General features: G+C 39.3%; 2 protein-coding genes across 4 annotated transcripts; one reads left to right on the forward strand and one right to left on the reverse strand.

Annotated features, from left to right (window-relative positions):
• Positions 1-2,509: 2,509 nt before the first annotated feature.
• Positions 2,510-11,479, forward strand: nfe2l2a (nuclear factor, erythroid 2-like 2a). The gene is made up of 5 exons (XM_041807263.1): positions 2,510-2,754; positions 5,627-5,893; positions 6,148-6,240; positions 6,341-6,505; positions 9,840-11,479. Exons 1-5 carry the CDS (start codon positions 2,719-2,721, stop codon positions 11,088-11,090), a joined length of 1,812 nt encoding a protein of 603 aa, XP_041663197.1. The 5' UTR covers positions 2,510-2,718; the 3' UTR covers positions 11,091-11,479.
• A 6,091-nt stretch (positions 11,480-17,570) lies between these two features.
• Positions 17,571-23,149, reverse strand: hnrnpa3 (heterogeneous nuclear ribonucleoprotein A3). Of its 3 annotated transcripts, none has more exons than XM_041806935.1 (11): positions 23,106-23,149; positions 21,941-22,063; positions 20,796-20,942; positions 20,504-20,714; positions 20,317-20,406; positions 20,140-20,211; positions 19,055-19,102; positions 18,718-18,846; positions 18,482-18,598; positions 18,328-18,398; positions 17,571-18,225 (listed from the first exon to the last, which is right to left on the reverse strand). In XM_041806935.1, the coding sequence occupies exons 1-10, from the start codon at positions 23,109-23,111 to the stop codon at positions 18,343-18,345; spliced, it is 999 nt and encodes a 332-aa protein (XP_041662869.1). In that variant the 5' UTR covers positions 23,112-23,149; the 3' UTR covers positions 17,571-18,225; positions 18,328-18,342. The 3 variants fall into 3 exon arrangements, with proteins under 3 accessions (XP_041662869.1, XP_041662868.1, XP_041662871.1); XM_041806934.1 differs by having other exon boundaries at positions 18,706-18,846; XM_041806937.1 differs by lacking the exon at positions 18,718-18,846.
• Positions 23,150-23,996: the final 847 nt, after the last annotated feature.

Below are 23,996 nucleotides of genomic sequence, written 5' to 3' on the forward strand. Positions count from 1 at the left end.
TAATTTCTCTATTAATGAGCAATATTTTCAACATGGTTACATAAAATTTGCATTATTGCACAGTGCTGGACTACACCATGGACCTTTTTAATCTCCCAGTATTTTTTTTTTTTTTTTAAAGAATTATTTTTGGGCTTTTTGTGCCTTTATTTGATCGGAGGAGGACAGTAGATTGAGCTCGAAACGAGAGAGAGCGGGGAGAGACATGTGGCAAAGGGCCACGGACCAGATTCAAACCCGGGCCGCCCGCGTACATGGGTAGCCCGTAGACTGCTAGGACATCTGCGTGCCCAATGTCCCGGTATTTTATTATATTCTATTTGATACCAATTTAAGTTTGTTGACCGATTAATTTAGTCACTTTTGAGTCAATCATGACACTTATTACTAAGAAAAAAATAAATAAAAATACACTTTTAATAGAAGACTTCTTAAAGGCCCTTCCCTACTGTGGGCCCAGGTAAACAGTACCCTTTATCCCCCCTGTCCTACGCCCATGCAAGTACTTAATGTAATCTAGCGTCTGAGTCAATTTACTATAGCCTACATAGATTCATGACTTTTCATGTGTCATTACATTAACAAAAGCCTCTATAAATAAGCATGCAGCGAAGCCTGTGACATATTTGCTGACTACATAAGTTCTGTGATGAGTATACTCCAGCTGGAGTCCATTTGAATACTTTCCACACTACCTTACAAGTACTTTGATCTTGACTGCATTTATGTAACAGTTAAAATTTTCAACTTAGGACTTTCAAACCACATGTATAAAGCACATGCTTTCAGATGCATTACAATGAGCTTTGTCTAAAAAATATACACCAATCTGAGAGCAAAATAATGCAAAAATATAGGGACTTACCAATAATGATTAATTTGGTAAAATATTACATATCATGAGTTTTTATCTCTAATATATTTATACTTTATTGATGCTTTTTTAATCTAGAAGTCCAACATTTAATTAGATATTGATATTTTTATCAACAGAATTTAAATGTGTCCACCACTGACCAAAAACATTTCACCATATAGCGTCATAAGATATGATTAACTGAAAGTTCAAAGAGAGCAGAATTAATCTGAATACAGGTTTGTCTGTTTGACTGTGTTGATGTTGAACCATATGGACCCATAAGGAGAATTATGAAGTCAGGTCACTCTAATATGGTGTTGAGATATTGTGCTGTCAGCATATTTGTTGGCTATATCAGTGCTGTGCTGATAAACTAAACTCCATCTGGAGTCTATTTAAGTTTTAGGCTGCTACTTTCCACACTACAAGTACAAAGTTATTTGATCTTGTGTATGTAACAGTTATAATTTTCTATTCAAGCCTTAACTTTCAAAACATATGTGTGTATAAAACACAAATACATGTATTCAGATGTAGTAAAATTAACTCCATGTAAACAAAAAGAAAAATAAATAAATAATGAAAAATATACACTGATCCATACTCAAAATGATACAAAAATACAGGAAGTTTTACTCTGCAGACACCACACATTAAGAATATTTTTTCCTCTAAAAGGTCTGTACTTTGATGTCAGCATTTTGAATCTGGGATTGTTGTATTTTATTAGATGTATACACTTTTCTCCACATAAGATATTTTTTCCACCACTGACTACTGACTTTAACTCATTACACTGTAAAAAAAATCCAATTTGATTAATGTTGTGGGAACAAATTTTTAAGGTATAAGGTACCCCCTTGATAACTTAATAAGTTTATATAACACATGGTATTGAGTTTCTTAAATTATGTAAGATACCTACCAAGTGAACACGTAGATTTAAGATGGGCCAACAATTTCTTGGGGCTCAAATTAAATAGCTGACACAACTACCTTAGTTGAGACAACTAAACTGCACATTTTAATGGGGAAAATTTTCTGACAACTCGAGATTCTTGTGTATAAACATTTCATAAAGTATTAAGTTTGACCCTTACACTCCAAAAAGTTGTGGAACTTGTTTGGTTTTTTTATGCTGGGCAGTCATATTAGTTTTTATAGTGTAGTCAGTGGATGTGTTCAGTGTTTCCACGGGACATTAGGGCCCCAGGGCCTCTAGCTCCACAATTGGCTCTGCAACCAGCAGGGGGCGCTGTGCACCAATCAAAACTCCTCTGATGACGTAGGGAGAAAAGAAACGGTAAAGTTATACAAAACATTTAAAACAGCATGTGAGCTGGCGAAGAAGTATTAAGAATTTAAAACTGATGCAAATATAAAATTTCCCATTATTATTTCGCTTTAAATTTATTTTATAGGCTTTATTTTATTTTATTTCTCCTACTGTACGTCTGTCGCCATTTATGGAATTTTAATGACCTTCAAACGCGCAATGACACAAGCTGTTCAGTTTTAATCTTTATATTTTTCTCATTTATTTCACCGTGTGCATGATGTAGCCTTGATATCGCCTGTAGTTCAGCCCAGTCGACCCCACACGCATGCACACACAGCTCCTCCACGCCTCATAGGCGGTGAGAGGGGGACGATCCCGGCGCCGCAGCTCGGTAGGCAGGGCCAACGTTTCCGTAAGGATCATTACATGTTAAGGAAGCAATGTTTGCTTCAGTTCAGCTGCTGTGACGGACCATATCGGCTCCACACCGACCGCTCGCCATTTTAATCTGTCATTTGGGGAATAACTGGCACATTTATCCATCATACGGCGTTTCTTTACGGTGACGCAGATCTCCACGATGATGGACATGGAGGTGATGCATTCCAGTCAACAGGTAAATTGGAGTTTTTTCTTAAAAGTGACCCAGAACGGTTGACATTAGCTTTTGAACTTCGTTTTAGACGACACCGATTTGTAGTTAAACTTTTACAGTCACGTATTATAATTCAAAACACTACCATGAAGTGACAGCCTGGTTGTGGCGTAGTTAAGAGGATGAAAAGAGGAAATAGCAGTTCAGTGCGAGAGTTACCATAGAAAATACTCTGAAAACTTAGCTTTCTGTGGACATTGAAGCTGCCCTCGATACACTTTCAGTTCTGCAAGTCATTCACTCATGACGTTTTTTCCTCGTCAGGAAATAAATAAAACTTTCAAGAAAATAAAAGTTTAGCTTCTTTGTTTAAGCTGATGCCATGTTAAATTCAATGTTTTGTTTAATACTGTGGAGTTTCATAAACATAAGGAAGCTTCTCGAGCTTTTTTTTGGTCAGTAACTGTTTCCTTCCCCCGCCCCCTGCTTTCCCTCAAAGCATGTGATACCATATCTGATGAAGACAAGCTTGTAAGCACAAGAAATAACTACTTTAAAGTCTGTACTGGTGCTCCTGTCTGTTTGGATATTATAAATATTATATGGACACTCACATCTATAATGTTGCCTGTGTTTAATGTTTCAAAGCTTTACATCTTGAGTGTTTGGTTAAAGCTGCCATAAGTAAGGGTCAGTGGAAGTACACAGTTGAGTGATGATGAGGGCCCAAAAACAGGGCTGTTTTTGTACATGTGTGGCTGTGTTTCATCATCCATGGTCAAGGGGGCATGTCCACTCAAAGAGGCTACAATAAACCACAGGAGTCAGCTGCCCTTTGAGGCCCTTGTGTTTAGCTGAAGGGAGGTAAATGAACAACCAAAACTTGAAGCGCACACACCAGTATCACTCCTTTATCATGCTGTTTGCTAACTGTATGCATCAGTTAATAATTTGACTTGTTTTTTGTGTTTGATATCAGGGTTATGTGCATTTTCAGCACTATTTTAACCCAAAGGTATGTTGCTTAGCTTGTATGGCAATGTATTGTGTAGTGTAGAGGTGTGGTAAGAATTTTATGAGCCAGTTTCCTTGTTATGGTGCCAGTTTAGGTCAGGTGACAGCCTTGTTTCTGATTCTGATAACCTGATATCAGACGCCCACATTTACAAAACCTATTTATCACTAATACAGAGCAATAGTTATCATTTAACTAGTGGCTTTTGGTGCTATTAAGTTATATAACAGCAATATCAATCAATGTAAGTGAAAGGGCTGATTGGACTTTCCCTTTGGAGGTAGACAGACCTTATTTAGTCATGATCTTGTTTTTCAGGGACTTGTATGACTTGTCTGATGAGCTTAAAGGTGTGACTAACTGGCAAGCGTAGGTTTTTTGTTTGGGAAAACATGGATGACCTCAAGAAGTGTGTACAGACATCCCACATAGATATTTTAGGGCACTTCCTCGTTCCTGCAGCAGCCATAATGCGTGCTTTTGTGCGCACATCTCAGCCGGTGAGTGCGAGTTATAGTAGGCAGCCCTGGCAATGTGTAATCCTTCAGTGGTCAGGCCTCTGATGCAACACCGAGGCAAAGAGGGTTAGTGGGTTCTTATTTTGCTCGGCCACAGCTGGAGTCAGAGAAACTGTGTCAACAATGTCTTTAAATACATATAGGTGTTTGCTTTAACATTACAAAAGCCTTCCCCAGAATCATTATTTTAATGATTCCCCAAAATCAAAGAAGACCACTTTTTTCTTAGTTTCCCATCCTCTTTGATTTGCATTGTTCTGCTTTTTGTTTAATTTCCCTGCAGTTTTCTTTTGCTTCCTCTTGTCTGCCTGGGCCTTATGACCGATTTCTAAGCATTACAGAGTCAAGCCCATAAGTCATGTTTATACCCAAATCTCAGGAACAAACAAGTCACATGATAGGACATGTTCCTGTGAGGCAGTATCTTTGGTTGATGCAACTTCCCTGGGCCTTGTGAAATGGTTTCCTTCTGTAAATAAGCTCTGGTGAAGGAGCTGCATAGTTTATCTTCAGACATTTTTGTTTAGAAGAGCAAATAACAAGCAGCTTGTGAGAGGAAATCAGCAGGAAAACGTATTAAAATGTCCTCCTATTTAGGAAGTTGTCTTCTGTAATGATAGCCACATTCAGCTTTAGTATGTGAGTAGTTCATGTAGGACAGATCGTTGGTGCAGGGTTGTGATTTAATTACTGTGGCTTGTTATCAGTCGTTGCTTTACTAAAAGACAGAGGAGAAAGAAATCATGAGATCAGGGCCTGTTATCCCACTCAGACACAAATCTACAGCTTTATTGCTTTACCTCATTGTATATTTTCCACCCCTTCATGTGATATTTATTGTCTTTTAAAACATACAAACACTATGTTCATTGTTTTGTTGTTACATATGTAAAGTAAACCATCTGTACACATAACTATATGTGTAATAATATACATATTTTAAGATTTAACTGTACTTAATTGAACGATATGAGCTGCAGCACATGCTCATTAATGCAGAATCATATCTTAATCTATGCCGACATGTGAGTTTGGATGTTAAAAACAAACTCACACCTCTGTCTAATTGTATGGGTGATAGTCACTACGTGTCGAAAGTATCAAGTGATGATATCTGCCTGGACCGAGGTGGCAACAAGGTAAAGAGAGAACTACATGCATTATTCACGTGTCGTCTCCCTCCTGACATTAGTGCCAGCGTTGTTGTCGGTGAACAGATACAGAGGGACAGGGTGTGGCGGGTGCAGCAGCCCCGCTTCACAGCAGGGACGCTCTTCCTTTGCAGTCACCCTGCTCACTCTCCGACTGCAGGACAAGCATGTGTATGGCTCCCTAAACTGATCTGCTGTTCTCTCACCAGGACATGAACCTGATTGACATACTGTGGAAGCAGGACATCGATCTGGGTGCCAGGCGAGAGGTGTTCGACTACAACCATCGCCAGAAGGAACATGAACTGCAGCGGCAGAGGGAGCTGGAGGAGGAGAAGAGGCTGGATCAGCTGCGGGAGCAGGAGAAGGCGCTGCTTGCGCAGCTACAGCTCGACGAAGAGACGGGGGAGTACATACCATGCCCACCGACCAGCGCCCCGCTGCAGACGGCTGTCACGCCTCTGGAGGTTACGCAGGTAAATGCACATGGCCATCATTACTCATGTCAAAGGCGAGCCACTCCCACCTCATTTGATAGGCTGTGGCTTTGTTGTAGCTAGGTAACCACCTCTTTCTGTGTAATTACAGGCACACAGGTGGGTCTGTAGTTTTGCATTGGTGTTGTGTGCCTGTGAAACAGCTCCACTGAGAGCTGAGCATTATAAATATAAAGTACTGCCTTTTAAAGATACCAGTTTCCATTTAAAAGTATCTTAACATTTTCTTGCAGAATGTAAGCTTCACTGAGGAGAACGGTGATGCCATGTCTTTTGATGAATGCTTGCAGCTGCTTGCAGAGACATTTCCTGTTGTGGAACCTGAGGTAAGAATATTAAATCATTACCACATATGGGGAAAAAAACGCAGTTTAAAGTGACATTAAGCTTTACAAAAATGCTCACATTCTTGTTTCTATGTTACAGAACTCCTCAGTTTGCCTGGACACAGCACCCATGATGTCTCCTGAGCAGCAAGGCTTGACGCCGGCCACCATCTCCCCACCACCACCACCACTACCACCCCAACAGAGGATGTCCCCAGATCTGGAACAGGCCTGGATGGAGCTTTTGTCCCTCCCCGAGCTGCAGGTATAATACATGAATTGTAACGCCTCAGTGGCACAGTGGTCTGCGCTGGTATTTGTTGGAACAAATACTCAAAGAATGCATCAACGTCAGGAGGGCGGCATTAGAGGACAAACACCTTTTTGTTTGATTTATGAGAACAGGGTCTCCTATATACCTGTCTCATTCCTTCGCGATTAGGTTTCATTGCCGAGACTTTTTCACAGAGTTAGGCAGCATATTACACAACAAGTGATGGGTTTTTTATGAATTATAGCTACTAGCTTAATCCAGGAGATTAGGTAGAAATCTTGTTTAGGGAGGGAGTGGCTATCGTAGATCCTCTGCTCACAGCAGCAGTAATAACATTTGTGCATTGAAGTTTTTCTGCAGCCGTCTTATCAGTTGTGTTTCAAGGCAGCTCATATTTGCATTCTTTGATGGGTGGAGCAGTGTGGCATTTGTTAGCTTGAACTTTCACTCAGTCTCAGTGCAGACTGGACTATTGTCTGAACCATACAGGTAACCTTTTAGCAGTTTGCATCTGTTGCTCTTATAAGCCTCAGATAAGATGTAGAAAATGACGATAGTGTGGAATCTTGTTTGAGTTCTTGCCAGCTGCTTTCTGGAGACATAATTTGCAGCATTAGCAAGCTGAGAGGCTAGCAAAGGAGATTTTTGGATTATTTCAACGTCTGGTCTGATCATATATGGTGATACATAAGTCTACCAGTATTTTCCAATGAAATACTTAGCTGGTACAAGAGTGTGGCTGAATGCAAAATCACCTCTAACCAAGCCTGTTGTGCAAATACAGCAGATAAAGCTCTTATCTTTTTATGTACAAAATGATGCAACTCAGATTAAAGCTAGTCTCTATGTCTCTGATTTTAATATCTAGGTTTTACAATCTGGATATTGAGCCTTTGATGTGTGCCTATTGATTATCATAGAAATAGCTTTTTACAAGCATTTATGTAATCATAACGCACCACGAACCCAGTTTTGGAAGATACTAAAAGCTTATATTTATAATGGAAAAAGTACAAGACTATTCCACTCAAGTAAAAGTACAGTAACTCTGGTTTACATTTACTTAAGAAGTAAAAGTAGTTGTCCATAAATGTTGTTTTAAGTTTACTCAAAGCACTAGGTACTGTGTAGCTACTGAGGAGCTGTACAGTAAAATATGACAAAATACCATGAGAATGTGAATCCCCAACCAGGGGGATTAAGGAAAAGGGAGTAAGGTAAAGTCTGCAGGGCTTGAAAGTAACTAATTACATTTACCTAACCTACTGTAACTGTATTTTTTTGGAACCTGAACTTTTTTGACTACATTTTGAAATCAGCACTTTTATGTCTACTTAAAGGGGGCATATTTTACCCTTTTAAGACAAGTCTATATTAGTCTCAGAGATCCCCAGAACATGTCTGTGAAGTTTGTTGCTTTAAAAAACACTCCAGTATTGGATTTTTGCATGTCTAAAAACCTCTCTGTTACAGCCCTGCTCAGAACGTGCTGTTTCTGTGTCTGTGGCTTTAAATGTTTATGGGCTGCCTGACTCTGCCCCTGACTCCACCTCTCTCGGGAAATGGATGTGGTTCTCCTGATCCTCTTCTAGGCTGGCAGCTGGGAGGAAGATCAGGAGAGGAGGGTGGAACTTTCTTCCAAGCGGGGAGGGCCAACCTCCCCTGGGGCTTGTGCTGACTCCCCACATGACATCATGAGGGGAAAATCTGAGAGTGGCTTGCTTCAGCACACATTTTCTGAAAGCTGGAGACAGGGGGAGGGGTGGATTTTTCTGGTACTAAAGGGTATTGTGGACAGGCCGGGGGCACATATTCTTAAAAGAAAAGCCGGAAAATGCATAATATGTCCCCTTTAAGTAAGTTTTTACCAGACTAACTACTTTTACTTGAGAACAAGACTCTTGAATGTTTCCGACCTCTGTTGGTTATATAGTAGCAGAGAATGATTGCACATCACATCCAAAAACAGCTGTTTTACAGTGAGATCTTGAGTGTTGATATCTCTGTGTTTAACATTTCTGAGGTGATTTTCATTTGTGTAATTTTAACGCCATTCTGGGGGAAAAAGCTCCTCAGAGTTATTCAGCAGTGTTGATCCACCAGTGTTATTTCAGTTCTGTAGAGACAGCTGATATAAGCTCAGCGTGCTGCAATTTAAAATCTGAGGGATGTGTGGACAAAGTTTCCCATCATGCCCTCTGGCAAAGTGGTTAGATGCGTTTAATATGTGTTTACTTGTAGCCTGCTGAGCAGTGATCCCTGCTGGGATTCTTTTAGTCATGTTTCTGGTGGATTATTGTTGTTTTTGATGTGAGACTTTTGCACCACGAGTGAAGTTATACACTGTGCTAGGTTTCCTACCTGTGTTTCCTCAAGGAGGCATAATATGTATTTTTCATCAGTGTGCATTGCCTTGCATGCACAATACTTAACACTTTCAAAAGTGAGGTTTAATTGTATGCATTTATGGATCATTATAGACACTTTTAAAGTGTTACATTTAACTCTATATGACTTCAATTAACACTGTAGTTTTTTGTGTATTTTAATTTATTATAGAGGTGTGACTTTACCTGAACAACCTGGTTGAGGATCTATTCTTTTTGTTTTTGCCAGTTAGGAAAGGTCATATTTTACTGTACAATTCTACTGACTGTCATGTAGTGTTGTACTCAAGACCACACTATCTGAGACTTGCCCGAGACCAGAGTGCACTGAGACCAAGACAAGCCAAACCAAGGCAAAACCAAGACCATAAAAATCAATTTTAAAAAAACCATGACAAGGTTGAACAGTTTAAGAGCATTCTCTTTAGTTTTTCTTTTTAATAAATTTGACAAATAAAAACAAGGTGTCTGCAACTCTTTAAAAGCACAACATGCAAAAATCTAAAATCTTAACAAATTTGTTCAACTAACTTCTTGTAAAAAATAAATCCTTGTATGTATTTTTAAGCCACTGATAAGTCCAGAATTATTTTAAATATCTGAAAATGAGATGTTTATCTAGATTTGGCCAGTTAATATCATTGAGATAAAGCTAGAACCTCCCAGTTTTCACTTTTTTATTTAAGTCAGTAATTGATGCTTTTTAAAAAGTAATGAGCAAGAGTAAATATAATTATTTCAAAATGTACTCAAAAACTACTCAATTACAGTAATTTTAGTAAATTTAGTTACTTTCCACCCCTGATAATGATCATTCAATAATTGCACATGTATTAGATTTAACAACTCTCAGTTTGGATATAAACTCTTATACCTCTCTCATCAAAGCAAAGCTTTTTATTGCATCTATTATAACATCTCTTTTCTTTCTCTTCTAGCAATGCCTGAACATGCAAATGGAGGACACACTGGAGACCACAGCTTATCCTCCTCCAAGCAGTGCGGACATCCAGGCTCCAAACTACCCATTCTATCCCATGACCAATCTCACAGAGGGGGAAACAAACAGTGTAAATGTTTGTCCGGCAGAGTTTATGAATACTTTCAATAGCTCTGTTCCCAGTATGGCTCCAGCAGACACTCTGAAAGCGGAGGCTCCAGAGTTAAATACTAACTTCAGTGCAGAAAACTTCTGTGACATTTTTTACCCCAATCCCATTCTGGAAGAGAGCAGTGGTCAGCACAGTCTTGAAGGAAATGAAATGAACACCATGTCTGACATCCAAAACAAGCCTCCTTACACACCTCTAGACCTTTACAGCCTCTCACCGGGTGATGCATTTGAGAGAGGCAAACAGAATCTAACAGCAGACATGCCGGACTCAGATTCAGGGATCTCCTCAAACACAAGTCCCAATGCGAGCTCTCCAGGGAAGTCTGTGTACGGAGATGGCTCATTTCTATACAGTGATTCAGACATGGAGGAGATGGACCACAACCCTGGAAGTGCAGAATCTGATTACTCAGACATGTTCTCCATTAATTTCCAACCTGATGACCTCCCGTCAGCTGTCCCTGTATCCACTCTCACAGGGCAACCACAGCAGAAGGAAAAGAAACCCAAACAGCACAAGACAGATCCAACAGAGGAGAGTGGCCACAACAATGCTCCCTTCACCAAAGACAAGCTGAAGAAACGCTCGGATGTGCGTCTCTCCAGAGACGAACAAAGGGCGAAGGCCCTCAAAATCCCCTTCACTGTATCTATGATTATCAACCTGCCCGTTGACGATTTCAACGAGATGATGTCAAAGCACCAACTAAATGAGGCTCAGCTGGCTCTGGTCCGAGACATACGGCGGCGAGGCAAGAACAAAGTGGCTGCCCAGAACTGCCGCAAGCGCAAGATGGAGAACATAGTGGGTCTGGAGAGCGACCTGGACTCGCTGAAGGAGGAGAAGGAGCGTCTGCTAAGTGAACGGAGCCAGAACACCGCAGACCTGAAGGAAATGAAGCAGCAGCTCAACAGCTTGTACCTGGAGGTTTTCAGCTTGCTCAGAGATGAGAAGGGGAACTCTTACTCCCCGTCTGACTACTCCCTGCAACAGTCTACGAACGGCAGCATCTTCCTGGTTCCTCGCGTTAAAAAGACTTTCATCAAGAGCGAAGACAAACACTTATCTCCTTAATAATATGGTACTGCTTTCTTAGAGTAATACTATGCAATAACTTTGTAGTTGCTCAGCTTTAAAGCATTACTTGCTTAGCAGAACTATTGTATAGTTTTGGTGCACTTCTCTTGAATGTAATATTTTTGATATTTTACTTCTTTTTTACTCTATTGTCACAGATTCTTTAACCAATACCGTTTGTAAATATGAGCATCACTTGCTTTTGAGATGATAAAACTGTTACTGTACGTTTGTGTAAATATATATATATATTGTATATATCATATTTCTGTATGCTAATGATTGTTTCAATCATTATTACATATATTTTATAACTGTCCCTGTATGATTTGCTGCCCAAGTTCTTTTTTTAAATCTTCTGTGCTTTTAAATAAAGTCTTCATAGTATAGACATACTGCCTCCTGTTTTGAGAACAGAACATTGTGTGGTGCACTATAGTCTGCAGCAGATTGATGCCAGATGGATGTATAGTCTAAGGAACGATTACATAACTTACCACATGTTCAAGTCAGTACTTGAAGTGAAAAGCTCTACCTACCAAAGGGCTTAGAAAGCAGCAAATGAAAGGAATATTGTAGCGAAACAAGAGCGTTATTGGCTCAAACCATTTGATAATCTGCTTGCCTTTTATTGGACCACACTTGTTTGTATAGTAACCTAAATCTTTTAATACTGTAAATCTCATGTCGTAAAAGAAACCCCACCCACCGCATTTATTATGTTACACAACAAAGAGTACAATTGTGGAGCATGTTGAGTATAAACCATGCATGACAACTTCACAATGGTCCGCCCAGCGACTATATACAAAAGGTAAAGCCCTACGCAATCAGTATGTGCACTAGCCGCACTTTCACACACAAACACCACCTTTGATCACTGTCTGACGGTTTTCTGCTCTCATTGCAGACTAAACGCACTCAAGGGCGCCACTGAATCATCAAACACAACCGTTTATATATCTAGGACTACTTACAAAAGAGATTTTCAGAAATGGACCACTCAAGTCATGAAAAATGTTTTTATTAAAGAGCAAAAGTCACATTTACACATCTTACTCTATGGTAAACAGTTTTCAGTGAGCTTTGATCAAACAGCATTTTTCTTTGTAATGAAGTTGGTCAGACTACATTCCTCTGCAGAAACATGATCCTTCATCTGATTCAGAGAATAGGAGGAGGATTTGCATTCCATTTAAGCTTTTTTTAAAAACATAATTTAATGGTTTAGCCATTCTCTGTTAAATGGAATATTCTAAGAACAGTAATTCAAATAGGGCCGAAGTCAAAGGAATGGGGATCAAATTTGAACAGGGGACACATTTTTTCCTAAAAGGCATACTTTAACTGGAAAGCATGGCTAAATATGGATGTTGGTGAATTTGACTAAGATTCACTGCATGTTTTGTTTGCTAGCTTCGACTTATGTACTTCCTGCTAGAGTCTACTCATGTTTTCCATCTGGCTGCCTGTCATAGCAATTAGTAAAAAAAACATTTGAATTTCTCTGTCATACCTATACTCAGAGTAAGTGTGAATTTCTCTAGAAACTGGTGTGTTCAAAGTTGTCATAATCTTCTTTTAAGAAAAAAAAAATACATTTACAATTTTAACTGTAAACAGACTTGTGTTGTTAAGCACTCCAGGCTGCATTTTTTGCATAAAAAGTGCTATATAAATCATTATTACGGCTATTTTCAGTCATAATCAAGTTATGAAAGTCATTTTCTAGCATGTTTAAGTTGCTTGTATACTAGAGAATCGACCTTTTGACGCAGGAAAAGCTTATAATTAGTGGATGTAAAAGTCTACAGAACCCTTGATAAGATTAACATTTATTTATGATGTGTCAGAGACAAGACAAATCATTTCAGAGCTTGTTCACCTTTAAAGGTACATTGTGTCATATGTAACATTTAGTAGACCTATCTAAGTTAGAGTTTAAGCCCTTGAATATATAAAATTGGTTTATTTCTATTAACTTAGAATAATACATTTATCCATATATAGGGAGAGTCCCCTCCACGGACTCTGCCATCTTTGAATTTTGCATTTTTCCACAGTACCACAGAAGGGACAAAATAACATAAATTTTATATTAAAATCCACTGTTGCAGTTATAAACATAAGTGAACACCGAAGTCTAGAATCATGTATATGTTGCAAATATTTTAAATTCTACACACTGCAACTTTAATGTAACCTATGGCCTGTCCAATTCAACTTAAGAGCAAAAAAATCCATGTTTTAGGAGGAAACTAGTTGCATAATTATAAAAACCCACAGACTAATATTTCTTTAAAGCACCTTTTTGTCACATTACAGCAGTGATCATCAACTTGTGGCCCATGGGCCACATCAGGCCTACTAAAGCTCCTCATCTAGCCCCCTAAAGATGACTAAATTCAGAAAATGTTAGAAAGAAAAAAGATGTCATGGTTTTATTTTGTTTTCAAATCCCTAAGGCTATCAAATTAACCCCAAAACTGTCAAGACTGTGACAGTTTTATCAGGTTTAAGTTAATGATTGATTGATTTTAAAGAAATCTACCAATCAGCAATTAGAAGTAAAATGAGACATCATTAAACACATACTCATCAGTCCAGTCCTGATTAAATCTGCAGTTTTCCCAGTCAACTTTCCACTTCAGGCTCTAGAAGAGTGCGGATTTCTGGCCTGAGAATCAGATGACCTGTTTCCTCTATTTATTTTTCACCACATTAGCTTCAGCGATGGACAACTATCAGTCTCTGAAGCCTGTAGCTAAATTATTTAACTGCTCATGATTTCTGTTAATTCAAAATAATTACGTTATGAAAGAAATAGAAATATGATATGTTATTTGGACCAAAATATGCATTTTATTTTAATTTGAAAGTCTGGCCCTCAAAGCACCTGTCAAGACAAAACCTGGACCTTGTTCAAATGTAGTTAATAACCCCTACATTACAGTATTCAGCCTTTTTGGGACAGGAGTCTATCAGCTGGATAGGACTTGGCAGAAAATTGCCCACTCTTCTTGGCAGAAACGGTCAAAATCTGTCAGATTACATGGGCATCTGCTGTGAACAGTCCTCCTCAGGTCAGCCCACAGATTTTCAGCAGGATTCAGGTCTGGACTCTGGCTGGGCAGGTCCTAAACTTATATAGTCTTCTGGTGAAGCCCTTCTTTTGTGGACTTGAGTTTGCTTTGGGTCACCCCCATGCTGAGAGGTGAAATTCCTCATTTTCCACTTTTGAGCGGACACCTTAAGGTTTAATTCTAAAACAGCTTAGTCTTTGAAACTGTTTCTAATCATCTAACTTCCAAATGAACAAAACAGTGCAAAACCTTGATGCAGCCTCCTCTATGCAAGTATTAGTCTATGGATGTGCATATTCAAAGTTTTGAAATTATATGTCTAGGCCTCATTTTGTCACATCACAAAAACCTATTTTTTAAAAAGGATTTGTAGACTCTTAATACCCACTGTACCTTAGCATCGCCATATTCACTTTGTTAGGGCTTCTTTTAGTCTAATTCAGTCAAAAACAGCTGTCCTGGTGTAAAATCATCTTTGTCAGTGTCTTATTTGATACTGTGGGAGGTGTTAGTTCAGTCATATTTTTGTTATTGAGGTCATAGTGGCAGTTACTATCATACTGAACTGCATTATTAAAAAAGTGATCACCATCCCCACTTAAATTACAAAAACAAACCAAAATATGTATATATAGAATTTTACCCCCTAGATTGTGGCAAAGGGAAATCAAATTTAGTAGGAAATAACTAACACAATTAGCATTTAAGATCTACCGGACACTGACGTGAAGGTCGGAAGTTGATTCTGGTGAAGTGGTGCAATACTGGATGTCATCCTGCAGGATTTACCTTAAACAAAAACCCTACAAGCTGTGTTATCACCATGTGCATTTTTAGATTTACAATAAGAGCAGCCTTGTGTAATATTTTGAAAAAGTCTTACCCATCCAGAACCCTCCATGTAATCAGGTCTTTACAGATTTTCAGCAAGAAGAGAATGCCTCTTTCCACATCTGCAAATCAAGCAAAGTGGTTACTCTTACCTGCTCCATCTTCTTAAGTCAGCTTTTGTGAAATACTCACTCCCTTTTCTTGTTAATGTCTCAAATCTAGGGTAAAAAACTGCAGTATCTGACTCAACAGGATATCCAGTTTGTCCAGGAACTAGTCTTTCTTCTCTTCGCTAGCACCAGCTGCTGGAGGGTTTAGCTAGCCTTGAAAATGAGAGATAGATGCTCACTACCAGGAACGACACTGCAAGCTTCCTTCCTTGGCCGGTTGTGCTCGATGCTGCCTTCTCCCTTCTCTCTCAAAATGCTGACTGGTCCACTGTGCTGGGGCTGAAGACGTCCTGTCTGACAGTCATCTGCAATCTTCCACACTAGCGATGCTGAGGGCCCAACTGCAGGAACTTGTGGCGGAAATAATCCTAGTCGCTAAACACTGGCATATGTGGTGTATGGGCCCCTGCCTTTGACTATATTAAACTCCCTTTTAATGGTACAAGTTTAAAGAGAATATGCACTATTTTCACCCACAGAAGTGTTATTTTTAGGGATGCCCTGATTGATCGGCGACCGATTTTTGTTAAAACATGAGACCGATAAATGCTTGAAGCCATCGATCAGACGCGGCTTATACTGTGTGGTCTAGTCTAACTATAGGGGTACATAAATCAAACATAACAGATAAGCCGCACCTTCACCTGTCAGCTCTGAAAAAGACTTGGCTGCTGCTGCAACTCAGTCATCCTCCTCCACTGAAAACAGCAGTGCTAACATCCCCCAAACTGAGAGGGGTCTGGCTGCAGACAACCACTCTCTGACGCCCCCTTTTGCAGACTACCACTGGTAGATACCACCTCCATGAGGGCAGGAGAGACAGAATTGCCAAGTTGCAATCTTTGTCATTTTTAGAAGTAGTTGCGTGAACAGTGGCTAGCTTTAGCTACGTCTTGGCGGAAGAAGAAAGTCATTCCTTGCTGTTGTCATGATGATGTAAGATTCTGGCAGTTTACAAAGTAAAAAATTCCCCAAATTTGAGGATTAAGCTCGTGATTCTGCTCTCACTGTGGGAGCGTCTGGAACCGAAATATCAAACATGTCAGAAATCCATCTGACAAGTTGGGCCATCATATTCCTCTGTACCCTGCACGACAAAATGCACGACCTGACTGAAAGTTGGCACAACGTCCAAGTCAGTCATGCGACTCAAAAACTGTAGCTGTATCAGATAAAATTTGCAGTGTATGGCCGGCTAAAGCATATTTTCATGGTGGACAAGTTTTTTCTAAAGGCACACTGCTTATTCAGCTGTATTTAATGTTTTGTAGGTCAGGTTTAGCAACTATTAGCGCAGTGGTTCTCAAATGGTGTGGCAAGACACACTGGAGGGCCTTGTGGCAAGCTTAGGCGCGCCGTGGGAATTTGCACAACCATATGCAATTACTGCATCAACTTAAAGGAACTAACACGTTACAGAGGCTATTTTTGCATGGATCTGATAAAGTGTGCCTTGAGATTTTGGCTATATCTTAGGTGTGCCTTGGGTAAATAGTGTCAGAGGTTTTAAACTTGTAACAAAATTGATATGATTAACAACCATTCAGGCTATTTCTTACCATCACTACCCTAACCCCTAACCTGAAGTGTAATCTGTTATTTTGACATTTTTGCATGCATTTTGTGCCCGAACAGTGGTGCAGTTTGACAGCCAATGTCTGCAGAGCAGCAGTCTGCAGCCAGGCTATTTTGAAACGTCATCACAAGTTAAATAGGTTAAATAGTAATCCAATGTTGAAATCTGGGTTGAAACCAGCAGGGTAAAAGGGTGTGTCTCAATTAAACAAGGCAACACAGGGTTACATCATGATCTTTGGTCATTAACATGAATAGAAGGCAAAGGTAAATAAAATTTCATCACGATGTGTTTAAATACAACTTGAAGAGAAGAAAATTTGGGTTTTGGCAATAAACTTGAGCATGGCAATTTAAAATTCCTGCATCAGTGCAACACAATGTTTAGTTCTTTAAAACTAATTGTCTTATATTTTTAGACCCTTACCACACTCTGGCCTGGTGAATAGGCTCTGTTTTTCAGTCTATTATATGAATGAATCACATGTTATTCAGCTGTCCTTACTATAGGGTACTTGTTTAAAGCACTTTCCTGAATGACGACTTTAACGCTCCTTTCATGAGGTTATGCTGCCAACTGTACGAGGTCCAACTTCAATATAAAGTTAAAAAAACACAGCTACAACAAAGCACTAAATACGATTGGGATCAGCCAATCTCTCTTGCAGAAGATCAGGGCATCCCTAATTATGTTATACTTCAAAATAAGTAAAAGTTTCTGGACAGGGTGAATTTCTAACTTCACAGTCATACTGGACAGGCAACAAACAAATAACTCATTAATCTCTTTCTGAACCAATGATGCACTGAACTTCATGTTACTTTACTACACAATTTTATTCGGTCTTTTTCTACTAATCAAAATATTCGGAACAAACTAGAATTCGGTTTTCTGGGAACAAGAGTGAGGGATTCCCTTATTTCTAATCCAGGCTGCTTATAGCTGTTCACACTGGTACTATGAAGGATTTACACACTGTGCTTCACATACAAAATCATAGTACACTTGACACTTGTAATTGAGCAATCATAATAACGTCAGAAAGAAAAAAATTGTGTAATTCTAGCTCATCTGATGGCCTGATATTAACTATACTATATGACACAACCAGGTTAAAAGACAAAATATTAATTGACCAGCAGAAAACTAACCAATATCAAAAGAAAAAACATATTAAAACTGACTTCAAATTTTTAAAAAAATTACTCTTTACCCCTGATACCATAGGCACAATACACACACTTCAGACGCACAAAAGGAAAAATTGCTTAATAGGGAAACATCTATCACAATTAGAGAGGGGCATCATCTGCACTCATGTCTTGTGTATACAGTCCTTCTTCATTTAGCTGCAGTAAAAGTCTGACTTGTGTGTTCCTCTAATGCTTTCAGATGACTGCCTCAAAGTAACCTGCAGCTTTCCTGACAACTCCTTTGCTCACCTCCTCGCCTCTGCTGCTAAGAACTGAAGCCTGTTGAATGGATACAGGATAGAACAAATAGTTATTCTGCACTTTCATGGGCTCACTCTGTACTGTGCTCCGAGGGTGGTGAGAGAACTGAAGGAAACTTACCAAAACATGAGATAATTAGTATCGCCGGGAGCCGTAGCCGCCTCCACCGCCACCCCCAGGGCCGTAGCCACCTGTGGTCGATGATTGGTCATTACATAACGGCTAATTGCCGGATGTCAGTTCATCTTTGAGTCTGAATGACACTTTAACTCACCACCATAGGGTCCCCCTGAGTTTCTGCCACCATAGTTGTTTCCTTTCATGGGCCCGTAGTTGGACTGCTGCCCACCATAATTTCCAAAGTCGTTGTAATTACCACCCCCTCCATATCCTGAAGGGGCAAAAGTCAGTTTAAAACAAAGCTTCGGTATTAATAGAAATTTCCACAGCTGAAACCTAGCACTCTAGTTTTATTTCTGTAGTCACTAAAATTGTTACCTCCACCATTACCTCCGTATCCTCCATCACAGCTGCTTCCAAATCCACCACCCTGGTTCCCATAACCTGGACCACCACCACCTCCATATCCACCCCGGCCTCCCCCATAACCTGGCCCTCCTCCATAATTACCTCCAGGGCCTGTAATAGGCAAAAATGGGGCAATCTTACATAACCTTATTTGGAAGGACATAACACTGTTGTAAAGCACCTTTTCAAGACAACACTGTTATTGTTTAAGCCAGCAGGGATAGAAAAAAAACCCATGACTTGGCCAGAGGGTTCATATGACTTACTGTAGCAAAGAGTCTAAGTGTTTAACTACTATGAAGATGTAATAACCGCTCACCATTATCAAAATCATCACCATAACCTCCTCGCCCTCCACCAAAGCCACCTGAAAAACAAAGTTACATGTATCATACATTTAAAAATTGACACGACTGTATTATTGCAGCTTTTACGCAGGTGACATCATGCCAGGCAGGTGAAAGGTCACTGGAATAACAATACTGCTCTACCCAGGCCTTTGCCTTTCTTGAGACATTTTAAAATAATCAAGCAGGCACATTTTAAAAGGAGCAGCGTGAGGAGCACATTTTAAAGAATGGCAATTCTCTATGCACAGAAAAGTGGAGCTGTTGCCATTTATTCATGTGCCTGCTTGTTTTGCATGGTAGTACTGTTGCTCCACTAACCTGATCAGTCACTGAGATGTTTCAACAGCATAAAAATCAATGTATAAATCCAGGGGAAATAAAGTTAACGGGCTTCAATCCACATGGTTTTATATTTTTATTACTACAGTGTGTCAGTGTTTATTCCGTCGACTAAAACTATGACTAAAAATGTTCGTCAACAGCCTTTTTTTTCCATGACAAAAAGTAGACTAACAAAAACAGATCTGTGATGACTAAAACTGACAAAACCAAAGTTTAGTTTTTGTCAAGATGACTAAAACTAGACTAAAATGTAATGTAGTTTTCGTCCGGCATTCAAAATCCGTGATATTTCTCCACTGTGGGTGAATCTGTCAAAAAACAATGTAGGTGTAGCTATTCTGCCTCTCAGCTGTAGAAAGCAGGGACCCAAGGTTTGGAAGAGTCCATAGAACATGCTAACATGACTTGGTACCAGATTTAGGCACTGGAATAAATGCCTGGACTGAAAGTATAGACTAAAATGTGAGGACTTTTTATAAAATTAGACTAAAATGTTTTGATCTTTCATCAACTAAAATTAAAAATGACAGAAATGACTAAAACTAAAAAATATTTCATTTAAAGACTAAAATTAAGACTAAAATTAAAAATAGCTGCCAAAATTAACACTGCTGTGTGCTACTACAGTTGAGGCTTATTTTCAAATAAAACCCTGTTTTGTGTGGTTAAGGCCAATGCCTCCAACTAAGCACGGCAACACAAATCAGCTCACCTCGGCCATAGTTGCCACCTCCTCCAAAGTTACTGCCTCTCCCCATGAAGTTTCCAGATCCTCCACTCCTGCCTGAAGCGTAAAGAGAAGCCAATATGTACATAATTTGCTGGGAGTTGCATACAGTACATTTAATAATCAAGCATTACTTTATTCTAGATCGGACTGACTGCTTACCCCTGTTGCTGGACATAGCACTCATTTCCTGTTTGGAGAGAGCTTTCCTGACCTCGCAATTGTGGAAGTTGATTGTGTGATATTTCTGGGCTGTAAGTAAAACAGGACAGAAACTTACATTAATCAAACCCTTGCCTTATTTCAACGAACCCTCTCTTTTAAGGTTGAAATCAAAACAACCACATACCAACAATTTTGTCAACAGTGTCGTGGTCATCGAAGGACACGAAGCAGAATCCTCTCTTCTTCCCAGTGGAGCGTTCCTCCATGATGTCAATGCATTCAATCTTTCCGTATTTCTCAAAATACTCCCTGATGTGGTACTCCTCAGTGTCCTCCTTGATTCCACCGACAAAGATCTTCTTCACGGTCAGATGGGCGCCAGGTTTGTTGGAGTCCTTAAACAGAGGATATCAATGTGATTACACCAAACAATAACACTGCTGCATGATTCACCTCCTGGTCTGGGATTTGTTTACCTCTCTAGACACAGCCCTCTTGGGTTCAACTACTCGCCCATCTACTTTGTGAGGCCTTGCTTTCATGGCGTCATCCACTTCCAAAACAGAGGAGTATGTCACAAAGCCAAACCCTCTTGATCGTTTACTGTTGGGATCCCTCATCACCTAAAAACAATGGGATGTTGCATAACAGTAAAATAAACAGAGTAATAGGACTTCAATGCCGGACTGGTTTCCATTTTTCTACTAAACAAGCTCTAAAAAGAAGTTTGTGTTTCGTTTCTTTATAACAATGCATCTTGGTAATACACCACTGAAAAGCCTGTTTACTATTTCAATCTTAAATGGTGCCACAGTTTGTAAGGAACATGCATTTGTGGGATGAGCAGCAGTGCTGAGTATGTGGGGTTTTTCCCATGAAAAAAATGACAAATCTTCTCTACCAATGCCAAACTGCTCATTCTGCCATTAACTTCCTGTTTGGATTGGATGATTGAAATCTGAGAAAACACGACATATTGACGATTTCACAATTTATTCATGTAACAAGTAGGAGCCTCAGTAGGGGTGGAAGAACTGCAAATGTGTAGGAGACAGCCAACAATTCCCAAGTGTTAATGGAGTGAGGAAACAGTCCTCTTGGGATTGGGACTTGGCGGGCTGTCTCTAACTCCCCCTTCAGTTTGGAAATGGCACTAGGGCTCACTCCAAATAATGTTGCAACTTGGTTTTGTGGGACACCAGCTTTAAGTTGTTCTATCATACTATCCTATCAAGGTCAGTCGAATAAGGCATCCTGATTCTTGGAGCAGACACCTGCTGACCACTGCAGCAGGACCCATACTCACAGGTGCCAGGAAGCTCAAAACAGGAGTCAACAGCAAAATAAGATTCTTGGCACTGGCAGAGAAGATTTGAAAAATATTTCATAGGTGCAACCCACATACTCCACTCTGCTGCTCATCCCACAAATGCAAGTTCCTTATAAACGTGGCACTATTTAAAAGGGGATTCACAGGCTTTCAAATTATGCAAGATTTATATCCAAGAGCACTGCAACAAAATAGAAATAATTTACCAAAGACAAATTTCCTTACTTTTTGTGCTTAGTTTTAGTATTTCTGTGTTAGGTCACTTCATCAGGGGTTACAAGAAAAACATACCACACAATCCGTGAGAGTACCCCATTGTTCAAAATGGGCCCGTAAACTCTCCTCCGTGGTTTCAAAGCTCAGACCTCCAATAAACAGCTTTCTGAGCTGCTCAGGCTCTTTAGTGCCATGGTCCTGTAAAAAGCAAAGTAGGAATCAAATATATCTATAGCAGTGACGGGTTATCAACGACTACATATACATGATGGTTACATAACATTGCATCTGCATTAAAGGAAACAAGTACACAAATGATAGATACCCAATTCAATATCATGAGCATTTAATATTGAGTATTTTACTTTGTAATCATTAAATATTCCAGGCAAACTCCTGCTAAGTGTCTAGATAGTACAATTAGATATTGTGTATAATTTGGGCAGTTTGCGGGAGGTTTTCTGCCATTTCTGATAAATTCATTCTGCTCACTTGCACTCCACTTTGTTACAGATAGTATTTAAACCGTTCAAATATCACGAGTCATCAAAATACCATAATGTATCTTTTTTGAGCACGCTGCTTTGATAAAGCATTCAAGCATTATTTTTCCAACCTTAGCAAACACCATCAAAGCCAAATAAACCGTGTCGACACGCGTGAACAGGACCTAAAGCTAGCCGTGTTGCAATATGCATAACCGAGCCGGCGTTTAACATGTTTTATTGTATACTTTGTACACTTGGCTACCACTTGAATGCTTCATGTGGCTTATATGGACGAAGTACTTCATAAAAGATGGAAATATGTCAGGCTGAGGCCTGTAGAGGGAGTGCGGCCTACCGCTAGCTTTGGCAGCTACCGTTAGCTTACATGGAGAATGCCGCAGTTTAAATGTTGTATCACCATAACAGAATTAAAGCCTCGGTTAGTATTTGTTTACACGAGTGTTTAAGCTTAAACACCAGTTTGTATTCATTCTAAAGTAAAAATGAAAGAGCAACCCGTGAAATAAACTCTATTAGCCACTAAGCACACATTAACACTGATTTCCATTGGCCAGGCTGCAGCATGAGCTGCGGCAAACGTTACCGGATATAAAGCTGCACAGTGTCCACAAATTAGAAAACAAAACTGTGCACTCTCTCACAAGAGGTAAACCAACGATGCAGGGAGACCACAACTATGGTGCAATTTACTAACAGCCGTAATAAATCCGCATGATTTCAGGGTACCTCACCTCCATTTTGCAGACGATAACGGGCGTCCAAACAGAGTGAGTCACGTGACCGGGTCATAGCTGTTTGTACTGCAGGTTGTCAGTGTGTCATTTTTCACTTCAGTGTTCTTTCTGTTTTATATGTGCACTTATTTGGTTCAGAAAAATCAGAATACAAGAAGTAAAAGCTTTAATTTATTTCAGCTGTTGAAATATATTAAGAAATGTTGTTTCAGTTTGCGGTTGGCATCTTGCACTTGGGAAAAAGGCAATTTGCGCCATCTACTGGTCACATTCGACCTGACAGAACAATACAGGCACATCAAGCTCAGTACAAATACATAATAATGAAGGCTTTTGCTTTTAATCATTAAGGACTTTTTTTAGGAGCCCATTTCCGACACTTAAAAAAGAAAAATGTGGAAGTAAGGCAATTAAAAAAAAATCCTAAGTCATGAAATAATAATGTTATAATGATGAAATAAAAAATCGAAATTATGAAATAATGTCATAATGACGACATAAAAAGTCGAAATTATGATCTATTATCATTCATCTCATTATTATGATTTTTTTCTCATAATTTCGACTTTTTATCTCATAATTTCGTTTTTTATTTCATAACTTTGGCTTTTAACCTTATAGTTATAACTTACGTTTTGTTTTTTTCAAGAATTGCCTTATTTTCAAATTTTTTCTTTTTGTTTGGCAGAAATGGGCTTCCATACTTTTAATGTTAAACACAACTGAAAATGTTAACCTGAAACAAGTATATATCAAGGCTGCCAATGAAAGCTTTCTGGGGCCCAGCCACGTCAAGGGCACGTAGATTAACAAAAAAGAAAAAAAAAAGTTCATCCTAAATTTAAAAAAATCAAAAAATTATATATTAAAGCAACAAAATGCACATAT

This window comes from Cheilinus undulatus, linkage group 15, assembly GCF_018320785.1.
Source record: "Cheilinus undulatus linkage group 15, ASM1832078v1, whole genome shotgun sequence".
NCBI classification, from domain to species: Eukaryota; Metazoa; Chordata; class Actinopteri; order Labriformes; family Labridae; genus Cheilinus; species Cheilinus undulatus.

Excerpts from the sequence above, each read along its gene's own strand:
- nfe2l2a (XM_041807263.1), top strand. The coding sequence starts at position 2,719 with ATGATGGACATGGAGGTGATGCATTCCAGTCAACAG. Across the intron at positions 5,894-6,147 it reads CGCCTCTGGAGGTTACGCAG|AATGTAAGCTTCACTGAGGA; the intron begins GTAAATGCACAT and ends ATTTTCTTGCAG. Across the intron at positions 6,241-6,340 it reads TTCCTGTTGTGGAACCTGAG|AACTCCTCAGTTTGCCTGGA; the intron begins GTAAGAATATTA and ends TCTATGTTACAG.
- hnrnpa3 (XM_041806934.1), bottom strand. Across the intron at positions 20,407-20,503 it reads CACTGTTGACAAAATTGTTG|CCCAGAAATATCACACAATC; the intron begins GTATGTGGTTGT and ends TTTTACTTACAG. Across the intron at positions 18,599-18,705 it reads ATACGGAGGTAATGGTGGAG|GATATGGAGGGGGTGGTAAT; the intron begins GTAACAATTTTA and ends TTGCCCCTTCAG.